This window comes from Sander vitreus, chromosome 9 (genome assembly GCF_031162955.1).
Source record: "Sander vitreus isolate 19-12246 chromosome 9, sanVit1, whole genome shotgun sequence".
Taxonomy (NCBI): Eukaryota; Metazoa; Chordata; class Actinopteri; order Perciformes; family Percidae; genus Sander; species Sander vitreus.
Window position 1 is genome coordinate 33,764,991 of NC_135863.1, and position 18,083 is coordinate 33,783,073.

The 18,083-nt window shown below is 40.3% G+C and overlaps 1 protein-coding gene across 7 annotated transcripts in view; it reads right to left on the reverse strand.

Annotated features, from left to right (window-relative positions):
- The window catches only part of lpp (LIM domain containing preferred translocation partner in lipoma), a 192,122-nt gene that overhangs the window by 85,728 nt on the left and 88,311 nt on the right, over positions 1–18,083 (reverse strand). For all 7 annotated transcript variants that reach the window (XM_078259864.1, XM_078259861.1, XM_078259863.1 and 4 more), the window contains 2 exons: positions 17,725–17,828; positions 12,582–12,704 (listed from right to left, as the gene is read on the reverse strand). In XM_078259864.1, coding sequence (XP_078115990.1) covers positions 12,582–12,704; positions 17,725–17,828 — 227 coding nt within the window. The remainder of the gene's footprint in view (positions 1–12,581; positions 12,705–17,724; positions 17,829–18,083) is intronic.

Sequence of the window (18,083 nt, forward strand, 5' to 3'; positions counted from 1 at the left end):
GCAGCTCGTCTGCTGACGAAAGGGAAGATGCTTCAAGATTACCAACTCTTACACCGATTTTTCCCAGAGCAAATCAACTAAAGGTTTGAAAACACCCGTAGTTCCTGAGTTTAGGTCCTTTGGTGCCAGAGTTTCTAAAACTATTTGGTCAAAAAAACACACAGTTATGAGACCTGCCGCGATAGAACGAGGCCCAACCCAATCGAATCCAAGTCAAGTCCCAAGTCAGGTTTTAAATACTAGGAACCTCTTACTCATTACATCCCAATCTAAACAATATGTATAAAACAGTTTAGTTCCAGAAGTGAAAATCACATTTTGATTATGAGCCATAATGTCTAAACCATCCAAGGTAGACTAAGCATGAGCTACGAGATTGTACAACGATGCTTAGACTATATCCACGACGTTTCACTTCCGGGATTGCTGTGGTGCCGCAGGAAATTCTGCCGGATGCATGACTTTTCGCCGATATCCGTTTCCTTCCTCTTCCTTTGTGTTGGCGTTCTAACCTCCGGTGGATTTCTGAGGACTATGGTTAACTGCTCCTCAGATCTCTGCAGGGTAAATCCAGACAGCTAGCTAGACTATCTGTCCAATCTGAGTTTTCTGTTGCACGACTAAAACTACTTTTGAACGTACACATGTTCCACCAAAACAAGTTCCTTCCCGAGGCTATTTAGCAGAGGCACCGTGGCTCTGTCCTTAGCGCTGCCCAAGACGATTGTGATTGGTTTAAAGAAATGCCAATAAACCAAAGCAGGTTTTTCTCCCATCCCGGATTGCTGTGTGGACTAGCCAGACCCTTCGCCACAGCGCCACCTTAGCTGCTACCATTAAAGTCTATAATAGTTTATGGTTACAGTCTTGTACCTTTGCCTAATTTGCCGTTTCCAAAAAACGTTTTTGTGCCAAATCAAATGTTTTATGGCCATGATTCATCTCGTAGCTGGTTGGCTTGGTTCCAGGCTTAAAACTCTGTAGTAAACATGTTCTGAAACGTCAATTGAATGGCGGGAATCCCTTCCGAGCTCTGTGACTCCAGTGTTTAATAATGGACACGTGAACTCTGACGTCCATGTCACAGGGTCACAAGTTCACAACCTCTTTCTTTAGAGGCACCAAGGAGCTCAACAGCACTGTTCATGTCATTTTTCAAGACAGCATTAACAAATGCACACTTCAGTCTCCAACAAGGACACAAACAAATAGACGGCTTCAGTGCACTTCACTGACTGACTGTTAATTGAGGTGGAACCATGACTGTAAGTGAGTCACACATTTTTTGGTCCCAGAAGTTGTGGCATTGCCAGAAGGCAGCCTAGTGACAGTTGAGTAGCTCTCCCTCTTCAGTAAAAGCACCCCCCATAAAACACACACGCAGACACATTCCCTCTTGACACAGGGAAGTTCATCCTGGTCGTAGGTCTATGGAGCTGAGGCTTTCAATATTTTATTTACAATGCTGCACATTATCGTTACGCAGCGTGTGGATGAATCAGACAGGAAGAGCTTTTTAATTTCAACTTAGATCTTATCACAGCGGATTGAATCAGGAAAGGGTGCAACCTAAATGGATGTAGTGCATTAGAGTTTAATTCGGACAAAAACGTCAACATTCTTAGGTGGTTACTTCATGGGTTATACAATGGATAATTACTGATGTGCATCAGCACTGGTGTATACTTTTCTCCTCAACAAATCTACTGCATGATCATAAGAGACCATTGTAATAAACATCCAGCGCCGCCGTGTGTTTCCTCTGTCTATCTCCGTTCTCTTCAGGAACAAACTTCAAGATAGCGAGCTACACGCTGAAAATGGCAAGCTTTGCAGAAAATTTGGATCTGCAACAAGACAGGCCTGCTTGGTTCTTTCAGGGAATGATTGTAAATATTCACAAAGAATATGTTTGTGCATTTACTCTCTAACTGGGATGTTTTGGGACTGATTGGCGAGGATTGGCAGGGATTTGCTAAGGATGAAGTACACACGGCGATACACTGGTAACTGGTACACTGAGCCAATGAGGTTTAACCATGTATCAGCTAATTTAAATAGCTCACGTTACTGTACTGTGTCAACAGTTAACTTCATTTAATACTGTATGTGGCGGTTTTTACGGGGTGCAAATGTTCCACCAGAACAAGTTCCTTCCCGAGAATATTGTACAGAGCCACCGTCGCTGTGTCTGGAGCTTAGTGCCGCTCAAGACCGTTGTGATTGGTTTAAAGAAATGCAAACAACCTAGAGCATTTTTTTTCTCCTATGCTGGAATGTATGTGTGGTGTAGCCAGACCTTCCTCCACAGCACTGTGGAGATAGGTCTGGCAATGTGAGACTATACTGCATGTAAAAGGGGAAAAAATGAATAAAAAGCTGTCACTGTTTACTTTTTTGATTGCATTTTTTTAAAGCTTGCTAATGTTCAGCCACCTGCTACAAGCACTTTAAAACTATCAACTGTCTAACTATATTTCCTCTATTATTATCCAGTAATAGACTTAAAGTGACCATTTATAACTTTTTAATTTCTGAAGCTCTGTCATTTTTCATACAATGGTCTTAAATGACCTGTAACAGCACACGAGACTAACAGTGAAAAGAACACTATTTTTATATCATTTTTAGTAATGTGTCTGCCCAGGTTTGATTTTTGTGAAGGGTCACAAATTTCTTTTGTAACACCGGAAAAGCCTGTGTTAGTGTATCCAGCCTTTTTGTGCCAGGTAAGATTCTGAGATGTCTTTATATAGGCCTAATTGTATTTTAATTTTAATCTGTTGTAGTTATGACTGATATTGGGGCAGGACAATCACAGGAAAGAAGGGAATTAAAAGAAGAACAACTGAAAGCTCAAAGGGAAAGTGAAAGACGACGGGCGATAACGCAAGTCACACTCGGTCGGGCTTTTAACAGATGGAGACAATTACAGGATTGTAAATGATTCAAAAATGTCCCTGAATTGGCCCTCAGGTATGTAATAAATCTATTTCATTCATAAAATAACTTTAGATTGCGTGATGTGGTTGTACGTTAGTAGCCAACATTAAATTACGCCCCCCTTCCATTTAGCGCAGACGTTTTATTCCTTTTAGTCCGTGTTTGTGTTGGCCTACTATTTTCTTTTCCCTTGTCCCCCTGTAACGTTACCGTATGCAACATTTGAAATGCAGCGATGCATCTGTAAATTATTCTTTTATTGAATATGAATGATTTTCTGTCTGAGCAAAACATTCATCGCAACTATTTGACCTCCCCATAACGCTAACTTGGTAATACAGTGGGTAATACAGCACCGTGAAGAAAAGAGCTTTACCACAGCAGGTGTGGTAAAACACTACCGCTTTAGTCCAAAGGGGCCGCTAGAATCAACGCCAACTGAAAGTTAGAAATAGACACTTTAAGTTCTGATTGCGGTACTTAGTTTTTATGTTATTTTGTTTATAATGATCTAAAGGCACATATTAAATGTGTAAAAAATCTTCTTCTTTTTACAATGTACAAAATAAAGCACATACTGGATGTTGTAGAACCTCAGCAGAAGGGTTGGTGATGTGTTTGATTACTAGAAATTCCCCAGAGCTCGGTGTGAATCAGAGGTCACAGTGGGCATAGCTTTTGTAGCCTCCACCAAAGCAGCGCTGCTGCTCTGGCACTTGATGAGCGCACTATTTTGACACTCATCTGGGCCTCCTTGTTAGCTCCCCCACAACAGATCTGATGTGCTTAGACAGGCCTACGCTGCATATTAGTGGGCTGGTTGGGCGCAGATGGCAGTGCAGCAGGATTTAGCATGAACACGCTCTCTTGTGTTTCCACCAATCACTATGCCAGAACTTAGAATTGAGGACAGAAACTGTTATTAAAATCTTAGAATGGGATCGTAAACAATATGTGATGTATGGACGAAAATATGTAGGGATCTACGCCAACCAGACAGTTCACCAGGAGACCGATTAACTGCTCCTTTATAGCTAAAAGTGTGGTAATCAGTAAATTTGGCTGCTGTAGAGTTGTATGGATTAACACATAATTCCATATCTTTTTGGTGGGGGGGGTTGGGGTGGGGGATGGATTATCACGGCAGCAATCATTTTATCTTTCCACGAAAGGATTGTGAGGTAAACAGTAGAACTATTAACTACTAAAAACTACAAGTAAGGTGAGCTAAAGTCAGTCTAGACACAGTCTTAACCCTCAAACAGCCCTTAGAAGAAAATGTCCTCACTTTTGAAAGATGTTCTCACTCTCCTGATCTAAAACGTGAATCCTCACAAGATAGATATACAGGACAAGAGCACACACACCTTTTTTTTTTTTTGGGCAACTGAACTGAAAAAAACCAAAAAAAAAACCCATGTCGTTTCCACTAAGGGACTCGTCTTTTTACCACAACATTTCAGTTCCAATAGTCCATTTGATACCTCTTTACTATCACTCATACACTTCCTTATTTACTTGACTGGCTGTTGGTTTTCACTAACTCAAACAGCACTTGAGCAGACTGCGAGTGTATAGTGCATGCTCGGTATACTACCTAGCCTACTGTGTGACATGAAGTGCCGAGAATGTTTTAAATACAGGCTACAACTTGTTTGCTGACAGATTCAGTTTTTAAATAAATGTTTTTTAGATTGATACAAATTGTCTAAACCAGAGATATTCAACAGGGGGTCCGTGACCCCTAGGGGGTCCTCAGAGTTAGTGCAAGGGGGTCCGCCAAATTATGTTAAACAATATTTATTTTTTTCAAATATTTAAATGTTTGAAAATATACAATAGGGCTGTGAAACGATAAAAAAAATTTAATTGCGATTAATTGCTGAAGTTCTATAGTTAATCACGATTAATCACATATTTTATCACATGATTAAAATTCTATTATTTTGCATTTCAGAACAGTTTTTAAGTACATATTAACAATCAAAAGCTATTTTTACCAGTGAATCTTGATTGGGAATCAAATGAATGCAAAGAAAGTGACTTTATGAACTTGATTTTAAGATTTGTAATTATTTATTTACTGTAAACAAAAGAAAAATGTGTGAATCTGTCATTATTGCACAATTCTTCCAAGTACCTAACTAAAAAACTAAAAATCCCTATCCTTACCAGAGTCAATCTAGTGTTTAGTAACTCCTAAATAATGTTGATTCCTCACTGCCGTCTAGTGATCAGCGGTTAATGAGCAGCTCATTTCTGCACCAGTCCGTGTTAACACAGCCCAGTTTTGTTGAAGTTGGATGTAGTCCAGTTTTTGTCTAATGAGCGGACACTTGCAAGCAGGATTGATGGAACAGGTGGCCGGCTAGCGTTAGCTTTCCACCTAGCTAGGTTATACTCCAGCCCCCGTTCGCGTTTCACCGCTGAGGATGTCCCCCCGTGATCGCCCGCTGCGGGCCACTGCCCGCTACGGCCGCTGCAGCTGCTCGCTCCAGCCACCGCTGCTGCGAGGGCCGGTGGTCTAGCATCACGTTAACTGTACTACTATGCTTCGCTCCGTAGCTGGTAGCTCAAGCTGGACGTGCTTCGTGATATTTTAATTCGGCTTTACACAACGTGCATATGGCTTTCGACTTATCTACGAGCCGTCTGGGAGTTTTGGAAAATAAAAAGCTCCATTCAGCATTTCATTGCTGCTGTGTTTCTCCATCATTCCTGCAGCCTGCAGCAGCAGGATGTGTTAGGAGGAAGTGGCAGCTTGAAGTAACGGTGCTGCAAAGGGTCAAAATAGTAACCTGTTAGGCACGACGCAAAGCCGAGTGAAGTGTAAAATAAATTAATAAATGGTGGCATGCGATTAAAACAAATGAATCGCATCGGCCCTTAATCGCATTGCGATTAACGCGTTAACGCTGACAGCCCTCACATACAATAATATCAATCCAGAATATTATAGCAAATATAAATTGGCAATTTGTGATTTATTTTTTTAAATTAATTTACACATTGAATATAAGTTTACTATAGGTACAGTAGCCACTATGGTAGCCATCAGTGTTGGGTGTACTGTAATCAGATTACATTTGTCTGTAACGCAGTAATGTAACGCATTACTGTTGATAACTCAGTAATCACATTACAGTTACTTATCAAATAATTACTGCATTACACTTGTGTTACTGGTTCTTCAACTATCTGCATAAGGGGAGGAGAGAATAACAAATCAAACGTCCGTTTCGTGTGTGTTTGCGCCACCATAACACCCATCCGAGTAAATGAAACAAACATGGCAGAGCCACCACTTAAGACATCTTTTAAGGGGTGGAGGTATGCCCATTACTTCAAATTAGTTGCGCGAAAGGACAAAAACTTCATTGTAAGTGTAAATTGTCCCCCGGTCACAAACACCTCTCCACCGCCACGAACACAACAACCAATCTAAGCTAGTTGCTAAAGTCCCACAGACCCTGAGACGCTGATGAAAAGAGCGTGTTGCCGACACCAGCCATGTAGCCAAGACTGTATTCAACAGCAGATAAACAAAGCAGAGATAAATAAGCTTGTGGAACAGAAATAGTGGAGGGAATGTGGCCTGTTTCGACAGTGGAATCACCGTCTTTCCGAAACATACCGGGCTAAACACAGATAATGAAGAGCGGACGGCCGCCAGTACTTCTTGGCAAATTTTGTGCTGAATCTGATGTTCACAACTTTGTTGTCAGCTTTGTGGTATTAAAGAGCATAAAAGAGAGATCTTGTGTATGTCCTCATTATAATAATAAGGGTTTGTGTTGATCTGGGCATACATGAGGTTTAACTTTATATTGTTATTTGGCAAGTAAGTTATGGTGCAGCTCAAGTTATGAAGCAATTCAAATGTAATGTAACTAGTACTGTAACTTGTTACTTTCAGCAGTGTATATATATATATATATATATATATATATATATATATATATATATATATAATATAGTAAAGTAAGGTATTACTTTTTCTTTTAAGTAACTAGTAATGTGTAATTACCTTTTTTGAGTAACTACCCCAACACTGGTAGCCATACAGTTAAGTTTAAGGAGTCACTGTGCCTTCCACATACAGTATATGTTTAACATTAAAACATGATGTATAAATAATATATGAATATCCATTTATTTTCATCTATCTGACCCGGTTTAACATGCAACTTAGTTTTATACAATATATGTACAGCAGTAAGGGGGCACTACTCCGTCTCTCTTTCAGCTAAGGGGTGTTCGGCCTAAAAAACGTTTGCAGACCCCTGGCCTAGACTGAAGCAGAACCTATGGGAAGTATTAGATGAGAATGTCTAAAGAAATTCATGACATTCTGCTCAATTATATTCAAACATTACGGATTTAAATCTGGTACGACAAGAAATAACAGAAACCTCTCACAGAATAAAGAGCATCATCACTATAATCGGTACTGGCTTCATTTTTGCTATCGCAGGATAAAGCAAACACAAACTTAGTTAACTGTGTCAAATAACAAATGGCATCTAAGACAGAAGTGGAAAGAGAACAAATGGGAATTATATAATGATCACATTTCATTACCCACTGTTATGCCACAGAGAATACCAACTAAAGCAAACAAAATTGTTTTGATGTCTGTGAAGCATCAGTGCCGGCTGAGTGTTTTGCAGGAATGCTACTTAGATTTTTATGAATGAGCAGCAACGTCCATTGCAATTTCATCTGGGAGGCGAGCACACATAAGGTCCCCTTAGCTGACTCCAAAATGTAACGTCAGGATGGAAGATTCCTCTCCCAGGCGCTTGAAAGGGAGAGCGCGGGGCGGCCTATTGATTTTAGAGAGCTGGCTCTGTGATTGCTTGTGCGCAGAAAAGCTGCAAATCAAGACTGCTCGTTACTCTTTGCTTATACAAGCGGAAGATTACTGTGCAGCATGTTGTGCCAATGCTGGAGTATGAAACCTGGCCCGTGACACAGACTGGCGTTGTGTTGTAGAATAATGCATTGAAAGTGCCCGAGCACGGACTGACAGGAGCAGCTGGGTAGGGGAAAAGGTCAACCTGAGTTAATCAGTTAGAATCAGGATCAGCTGAGGAGAGTAACAGCGTGCAAGTGTGTGTAATTGTGTGCATATGCACGTAATACTGAAAAATAAACAATCACATGGAAAGCAACTCTGTTCCATGTGCAAACAGCTCTCAGAGAGAAGACACAGCGGCAGTAAAATGGGCATCATGACAGCACAGGGATGCTGCCTTTCAGCGGCTATACGCGACGCTTACGCACCCGGTGTGTTTTGGCTGTTAGACTGCAAAAACAGGGTTAAGTCAACAAAATGTCTGATACATAACATCGTATGGTTAATACATGCCATAGCATGTATGTGTTCTCTGCCTAGACACAGGTGGTGTGGCTTCTCACCCGTAACTCAAAAAACTTGCAGCAGGTTGCGATAAAAATAAACATGCAGCGACTTTGACCCTGACAGGTAAAAGCACCACGACAGCCATACATTAGTTAGTATGACTGTTCAGCCGCTCAGTCTCAAGCTGGGCTCTCACAGAGCTATACAGGTGGACATCAATTTTTCAAGTCGTGTTGCCAAAAGCTTTCAGACTCCTGCTCCAATATATACTGTACTGCATGTTTCTTTACCCAACAAAAGGTGTGCACTTATACTATATTTTATTTAGGAAAATATGCCATGTTTCAGCAGCTGGTAGCTCCACATCCTAAAAAAGTGTTTATACTTCTATGCAATGTGTATATGCGGGCTCTGTGTGTGTGTGTGTGTGTGTGTGTGTGTGTGTGTGTGTGTGTTTACATGAAACAGAGAATTAATGAAAGGAAACAGCTGCTTTCGCATTGTGCTGTAGATTCCCTTTGTTCTGAATGCAAACCTTGTAACACTGACAGCTAGCAGCATGTAGAAGATATATAATGTATAATGTACAGCTAAACACAAAAATGACAAAACAAATCTGCATTTTTGCATTTATGTTTGACATTTTGGGAAATACTCTTCTTCACATTCTTGCCACAATCTAGATGAGTAGACTGCTACCACTCTCATGTCTGTACGCTAAATATGAAGCAACACCCAGGAGCCGGCTATCTTAGCTTAGCATAGGACTTGTCATTTGTTTAATCTGTAGAAAAACAAAGTATAAAAACAACAAGCTGTGGTTTTATTGGGAGGGGTCCAATTTGGGGGACTATTTCTTGGCAGATAAGCCCCTGTAAAACAGTTTTTGAATGGATGAAACAAACAAGATTGGACGTGTTAATAAGTGAGCTTCAGAGCTTAGTGGATTTTGTTACCTTTGGACAGAACCAGACTAGCTGTTTCACCGTTTCCAGTCGTTATGCTAAGCTAAGATAAGCTAACTAGCTGCAGGCTCTAGAAGAAGAAAATACCATAAGCACATTTCTCAATATTATATATATTAAAAAGTGTCTACAAAACAAAACCAATGAGCCAAAAAGTTTCAGACAAATGAGTGAGTGCATTGAACTGTGAGTCACAACAGAGCAGCAGAAGCCAAAGCAGTGAAAGTGTGATAGGGATAGACCGATTATTGGGCCGTTTCTTGGCATTTTGAAGATTATCTGTATCTGCGTTTTATTTGCCTGATAACCGATAAAGTTAATGGATTAAAAAGTGTTGTACTTTGGCTCTGCTACAGCTCTGTGTCTGTCCCTCTGCTTCAGTTTCACTCACCACTGAGTCTGACTTCATGCCCCCCCACAACACTACCTGACTATCTTTTACTGGGTATTATGTAGAAAGTTTCTCATTTATTAAATAATTGCTTAAAGCATTCATACAAAGTTTTGTGTTGGAGTTTGTAACATTCCAAAATCTTAATTTTGACTTAAAGTTTTTCATTTTCACTGTAAATGCATATCAGTTCCAAATATCGGGTTCATTAACTACTAATTTCATTAACTACTAATAATCTGTATCGGTCTTGAAAACCCAGTATCGGTCGATCCCTAATGTGTGACCTCAAATGTATCCAGCTCGAGGCCCTGAACATGATCAAGTTCTCTAGACAGACACTTGCAGGCAGCTGCTCTATGCAGACTATAATAACCCTATAATACAACGTCTGTATTCTACTACAAACATGTCTGAGTGGTCCAAAGGGCATTTCACCATATTTTATGAGCACATAATGTTATGTTTTTTTACAGTATCGCATTTAACACCAGCACCCGTGAACACGCTGACAACACCAAGCACACTAGAAATCACCAAGTCATAGTTGACTTACTTGCCTTTAATGTGTATCATTTTAGAACCACATGGTTCATTTCTTTCCCCTCTGTATCCGCTATGTTTCCCCTGTGTGGTGCAATACTTTTCACTTTGTGTGTGGTACACCCATTTCACTCGCTCTAACCAGGGAGCCAGGAGTCACTCAACCAAAGGACCTAAGCACTCGTAACCAGCAGTCTTTTGTCTGTCTTTGTCACACTGCACACTTTCCCCAAAAATACCATGTTTCAAGTGTCATTTTCCACAAACGTAGCATCTTACATGTGTATTCCACTAGTCTAAAAAAGAGAGTATATTCACAGATGTGCTAAAAAACGTGCTATGAAAATAGTTAGAACATGTTTCCTGCACAATAAAGTCACAATCTGACATGCACTAACACAATAAGGTCAATAGGTGAATGTAAATATGTATGTGTTTCACTGTATGAGGTCACAGAGGTCTGTAGCTAAATGAATTCCTGTCAATAATGTATCATCTTAACCCTATATTTTGTCGTACACATGCATCCTTTAATAAATAAAACAAACAAACAACATGTAGGCATGGTAACTACACTGTAAATTACCCGCAGAATAAAAACTGTACTACCTTTAAGTATATTCACAAATATTTGGACTAAAATATTTCTGATCCCAGTGTAGCCGCGTCCGTAGCCCTCACAGAGAACAACCTTTCAGGTATTACATTATTGCTCGAATATCTCACTAGAGATATGATCTGCATGGTGTTAAAAACCCCTCTGAGCCTTCCTACTCCAAACACAATTGGTTAGGTTTTTTTATCCGCCTGTCCTACATTTATTGTGTGTCAAACAATTTAGTGAACTGCCCAAGGCTTTGACTTTTCGAAGTTGCTCTTAATATCGTTTGATATCAACTAGTGATTTAGGTCAAGACTCATTTTGTCATTAGTGTAAAACAGTTTTGAGAGATGTAACATATGGCTCTGTTTCCTGCAGGAAAGCTTGACTGCTAAAATATATCATTTGGTTGTAATAGTCTAAAAATAATTCAAGTCTGTAGTTTGTTGGTTGGCGTTACACAATAGCATCCTTCATACAGCAGAACTTGTTGAAAAGCTGTGTGTATCACCTCTTCCTAACTTATGTTTTCTAGCAGTGGTAGAAGAAGTACTCAGGTTCCTTACTTTACTTACTTAAAAGTACCAGTATGTCCATGTACAAATACTAAAGGCCTACAAAATCCTACTTAAGTAAGAAGTATTATCATGAAAATATACGCAAGGTATCAAATGTAAAAGTACTTGTTTTGCAGAAAAATCCAGTCTGTAATCTTTGCTTTTTTTGTGAAATGTTAGAGAATTTTACTCAAAAGTTCAAAGAGGGACACACACTGGTAAAACTGCTAACAAAATCTGAAATATGAAAAGTAGCCCCAAACAGACACTGCTTTTTTGTAAAGGGTCACAAGAAATATTGTTGGAAACAACTGGTTTAATCTATGACAATGTATTGTGTAATTTCTAAGGTTGTCTGTTTATTAATTTAAAATCTTAAAGGGGTCCTCCAGTGATTTAGGTTTTCACTTTTCATTCTTCTCTTTCTGTTAAAAAGTCAAGAGTCTCAAGCCCAACCTGAGATAACCCTGATGACAGCACTATGGCCATGTTCACACTTGGCATCTTTTCTTAAGCTGCCAGCGTCTGTTTTGCATTATAATCCTTTGGAGTAAACCGTGTTTTCAAAAAAGTCCTAAGCGCTTTTTTAAATGCCACCGCTGACTTCTTTTCTTGCAGCTCGGAGTGTCTTTTTGAAGTTGAAAAAACTTTTCTGAAAAAAACGCTACCTACGTCAAGCGCTTTTTTGACAGCCGACCAATTACAAGCGGAGTAGCCAGACCGGTCGTTTTCATAACAACAAGAAAAAATGGAGTCGGAGCACAGCGAGTTAAAACATTAACTGTGTCCGCTTTGCTAAATTGGGGGGGTCAAAGAACACAACAGGAGCGAGAAAAATATAGATACATTTAAGTAGATTTAAACTTTGGAGCTTCTGGCATTAACAAGGTCTCATTTTCTAACAGATTTGTTGTTGAGATGTATACGATTACTAAAAAAAAACATCCCGAAACACGTGTGATGTTTTGAATACGCAGAAAGTTACAATACAGGAGAATATAATAACTTCCTTTACATCAATAAACACATTTGCACCGTAAATTGATGCAGAAAAAGCACAAATTGTTGCATAAACATTCACCAAAATGCAGGAACCGAAGTGTCTCCCCCCCCTCCCCCCCCCCAATGTTGAAACAAAACCTACGCCCTTGAGTTAATATACTTAGTTACAGTGTATATTTGTATGTGCAGGTGTAAAATTGTGTCGGTATCATACTTGTGTGATCCGTGGCTTGTAGGGTGAGCTGCTCTCCAGGTCTTCCAGGATGCTGGTGAGGGAGTCGATCTCGGCGTCCAGACTGGAGCGTCTCTGCTCCAGGGTCTTCTCTGGTGCTTTCATCTGGGAGCAAACATCACACATGTGTGTAATACAGCAGAGGAAATTACCAAAACAGCCTGTAATGACACTCATACCCCTTTCACACCAATGGCTCAACTAGGGTTATACCCAGGTCGACTGTGTGTTTGAATGGGGTAACCCTCCTCCATCTACTTGGCTTCGCGACCCAGGTCGCCAGGTGGGTTTGATCAGGGTAGGACTAGATTTGCCAGACCTTCCTCCACAGCGCTGTGGCGAAGGGTCTGGCTAGTCCACACAGCAATCCGGGATGGGAGAAAAACCTGCTGTGGTTTATTGGCATTTCTTTAAACCAATAACAATCGCCATGGGCGGCACTAAGGATGGAGCCACGGTGCCTCTGCTAAATAGTCTCAGGAAGGACCTTGTTTTGGTGGAACATGTGGACGTTCAAAAGTAGTTTTAGTCGTGCAACAGAAAACTCTGATTGGACAGATAGTCTAGCTAGCTGTCTGGATTTACCCTGCAGAGATCTGAGGAGCAGTTAACCATAGTCCTCACAAATCCACCGGAGGTTAGAACGCCAACACAGAGACAGAGGAAGGGGACCGACATCTGGCTGAAAAGAGTGAAATTTGGTGGAATTTCCGTCGGCAACACAGCAATCCTGGAAGTGGAACATCAACCCATTTTCTTTGTAGCTGTGGAGAACATAGTCCTAAATGAGGTGGTGTAAAAACGTGCACACATCAGAACCTTCATGGGGTTTCCTTTTGTTCTGTCAATGGGCTTCCTTAAATGCTACCGAATAGGGGTCGATTTCAATGTGAATTGTGCAAGACCTGGGTCGCTAACAGCCGGGGCGGGACAAAATATGTGATTGGTTGGAAATGACAGTGGGGCAGTCGTCACAGGTCGCCGCCTATGTTCGCCGCACACTTTGAAAAAATAACATACATTTTGTCTCACTGTGCTTTACGCTGGGTTTTCCCCATAGACTGTATAAAACTAGGATTATTACAGGCAGCTTCAACAATAACAAGGTGGAGCCTTTTAGTTCATTTCCGAACAGTCCGCTGGCAGTGGGGGCCCGGATGGTCACTAGTCTGCGTTTTTGCAGAGTTGTAGCAGAGTATTACAAGCAAAACTGCGAAAGGTGATCTCTGAATTGTCATGACCAGGGATATACTCATGTAGACTGGCTTGGTTTGAAATTCCAAAAGGAGTGTTAAACCCTGATCCGACAACCCTAGCCCAACCCTGGTAGGTGGTGTGGAAGCGGTATAAGTTAGGTACTTTTGTCTAGTTGCACTCAAAAGTTAAAGGACAGATAATCATCAATGGCGAGTATTTGGAGACATTCTCTCCTGCTTTGTTCGCCCATTTTACACTTTGGATTACAGTTTCGGAGTTCATGCTTCACCTTGACCTTAGACAATCTTTTTGAACGCCACACATCAATAGCAGACACTTCTCTCGGGAGAGAAATGCAGTGAGAAATAAGAAGCAATGTATTGTCTGAAAGACAAGTGTCATAAAGCAGTGCACTATTCACCTCCTGCTTTTCAGCACACTTGGATTTACAGTATTTCATTCCTCATGCATTATTCATCACAATCTCATCCAGCAGTTTTTCAAACAAAAAAGTCAGGGTTTTTTTAGAATTAAAGTTTGATTTACTTTATTCCATATTTTAAATAGTTGCCCTATAAAAGATAAGAATTGTTCAGATTTTTAATTAACTAGTAAGAAAGCATAGAAAAGTAGAAAGCATCAGCAACAGGATCACTGCAGCAGTCTCAGACCCCACTGATTTATTCACCTACATTTTTTTCAGTTTCACCTCAGAGAAAACATAACCTCAACATATACACACATATATATATATATATATATTAATTTTTTTTATTTATTAAAAAGACCCAAAATGTAACAAAACAGTTGCACAAAAATCTGGAAAGTAGCTAAAATGATTTGACCGTTTGTGACACTCGGTTTTCTACAAAATTCCCGGGAATTTCTCCATGGAATGACAGATGTATTTTTAGTCTTCTGAACTATGCTGCAACTGCAAGAAGACTTCTTGCAATTGCCTGCGGGGGCTTTTTGAGTTGGCTGGATCAGTGACTGCTTCTTATTCTAATGTTATGTGTTTGGATTACCTGTCACAATCTATTACAGGCAGGACTTGCCTCCATTTGGAGCAGAGCTGCTGCTTAAAAACATCTAAGGCAATCACGAGCGGGGGTAAACAAAGCAAAACACTAATGACTTGTCTCAAATCAACAAAAGAACAAAACAGGCAAACTTATTTAACGGGGATAACGAGGAGGATGAAAGGAAACCTTGCAGTCTTTGTGACGTGTAGGGCAAAATCCACGATGAGAACTAGCTGCTTTTGTCTTCCTCTCTTCTGCTAAAGGTTTTGGCATTAACATGTCATAACCAAGACATCTCTCTCAGCCAGGGTGATAAAGGCAAGAATATTTCTGCATTCTTCTGAGGAAATACCATTTCATCACTGTTTTATGCATTCAGTGTGTATAATTTCTCTACTAAGGCAGAGAGAACAAGATGCAAAGACGTTTTGATTGATATCCATCCCTTTTTTTACGAACGGCGCCTGCAGTTAAAAGAGTTCTGCCCTGGCTACAGGACACATAATTAAGATACCAGTGGCGGATTAGGGAATTAAGTTGCAATGCCAGGGGGGGTTCTACAGCCAATATGATAGGAGAAGAAAAGCGAAGATGAAAACAAGAAAAGCACTTTTCAAACTAATTAAGCACTTCATTTCTTTCTGTGATTTCAGGCCTCAAATACATTTGACTTCTACTGTCGATACAGAAGAAGAGCAGCGATGGCAGAGATGGCAGTGGTGAATAGGGAAAGAAGCTAAACGATAATAAGATTATCTTTGTTATGTCCACTTACTGTAATAAACTGTATACGATAGCTTTTTATGAACTAAGAAAAACATTTGCATAGTCCAATTGGGTTTTTAAATGGTTTATTTACCGTAAAGGATATGTTCAACTTTTTTTTCTTTCAAGTCTGTCTTAGTCAGGTACCCATATGTCCATTATAACAGTTTTTGCTCCTCCTCCTGGACATACTGGCCGTTAAAAGATCCCTTCGTAATTTGCCTTTAATGTAAGTGATAAGAGACAAAATCCTCAGTCCTTGTTTAGCGCAAAACTACATTCCACAGTTCAGCTGAAGCTCATATGAGGCCTCAGCAGTCTGATGGACAACTTCCAAAGTTCATTTTGTTCAAAATTCACTCTTTGTGTTTCCCCGGATTATTTTGGTGCTGAGCAACAGTAAAGGGATGGTAACACGAAAAGGGAATTCCGTGCTAAAAAAGACTTGATTTGACTAACTCAGAAAGCTGGAGCCTCATATTAGCTTCAGATAAACTGTTCAATATATGTTTGCACGGAACAAGGACTGCAGATTCCTCCATCACTTACATGGCAGTGCGTTAGAAAGGGATATTTTAATGGTCAGTGTGAACGGGAGGAGTGATGACAGCAAGTAAAACCTGTTTCTCTGAATATGACATTTTGTTTAAGACAGAGATGAAAATCTAGAAGCACTGCGACTTGTCATTGACATAACGGCAGGGTTGGTAATGGGGCTCCCATTACCAAGCGTTCCACACTCAACGTTTTGACCATTAGTGCAGCATGCGGGTACTCGTAGTACGTGTATTTGGCCAAACCTTGTCAGTGTGAACGCACTATGTACTCAAAATAGCAAGTGCAAGTACAGAAGTGTGCGATTTGAGACAAAGCAAAGGATTCTGATTACTGTAAAACACAAAGGTACTATTTGTTTTCCTTTAAGAATTTCTGATAGTGTTGAGTAGCCAGGTTGAATATGAAATACCAATAGTATTTCATTAAACTTTTTGAACATTTTATTTAAACTTTGCACAAACCCTAAAATAATGTTGGTGTGTCTCCGATTACAGTTGAAAATGGATGTGTAGTTACAGCTTCATGTTAGCTTACACACCCACAGTTAGATATGAGTTTAGGCAACAGATGTGGTTTTAGAACAGAGAGAGTGGCGAATAAAAATGATCTGTTACTGTATTAAATGAACAATGGCAGAAAGGATTTGTAACTGTTTAGGGATCTAATGACTTGATGCTGAACCCGCGTCAAATTCTTGTCGATTTCAAATTACATAAAATATTTTGTTGATTACATTTTAACTGCTCATGCTCTCCATTCTCAGCCAATTGTAAATGTGTTAAGGGAAAAGCAGCTATGTTGATTGGCTGAGCCTAACATTCCCTTGGTTAAAGAAAAACCATGAAATTCAGAATTGTGGTTGCAGTGCACCTTTAAAAAAAATAAATATATATATATATATATATATATATATATATTTGTACTATGTATGTATGCCTGTAGTTCGGTCATAACACCACATGAAGACATATATTGCTATTCTCCAGGATGCAGAATTATACTGTCTGTGTGTACAGTTTGTGTGGGAGGAGTGGTGATTTTACACTCATTGCATAATTAAATGATGTAACATTCTGTCTGCAAACTTACAAAGGAATTCATTTAGGGCAAGAAACTGGTCAAATTGAATGAGGGGCCTAAAGAGGAACATTAAACAAAATAATGTGAATCACTTGGAGGATTTTGCAGCACAGGTCAAGTGCTGAGAGTGTCAGTGAGATCACAGAGGCCAGATATCCCGGGAGGGACAAACGCCTGTGGGTATCATGATCAGCAGAGCAGAGAAAAGTGACCGGGCTCCACCAATAGGTGTCAGCCTTCCATCCTTCCTGCATGAGAGCTCTGAGGGATTGAAGAAAGTATGTGTTGTTTGTGGTTCCTTGAGATAGGGTGGCTGGCTACAGGCAGCATGTGGAGCTGGATGTTTTCTGCGTTGGCTGCAACTCAAATGGACAGACAGTGTCGCTGGACTTGGTGCATGAACTCAGCGTAGAGCTCGGGGTGTTTTTTTGCTTTCTGTGCCGACTCTTAGAGAGTTACAGACAAACGAGAAGACTGAATACAGCAACACTTTCTCTCACCTGATAGTCGCATGAGTTCATCAGTGGGGGAGGAGGGAAGGAACCGGGGGAGGGCGGGAAACCGGTTGACTCTTCCGCAGGTGGTGGAGGGGGAAGGTAGTCCGCTGGGATGGGCGCACACGCACGCACGCACGCACGCACGCACGCACACACACACACACACACACACACACACACACACCCACACACAGAGCTTGTTAAATACTTCCTCTTTTTTCCTACATTCAAACGGTCACAATTGTAAAAGAACAGACGCTACACTACTGAAGTAACACACAATAGAACTTCATTCTCGTTTTAGTTATATTCTTAATAACTAGTGTGACAAGTGCAGAAAACGACAATAAATTCTACTTAAA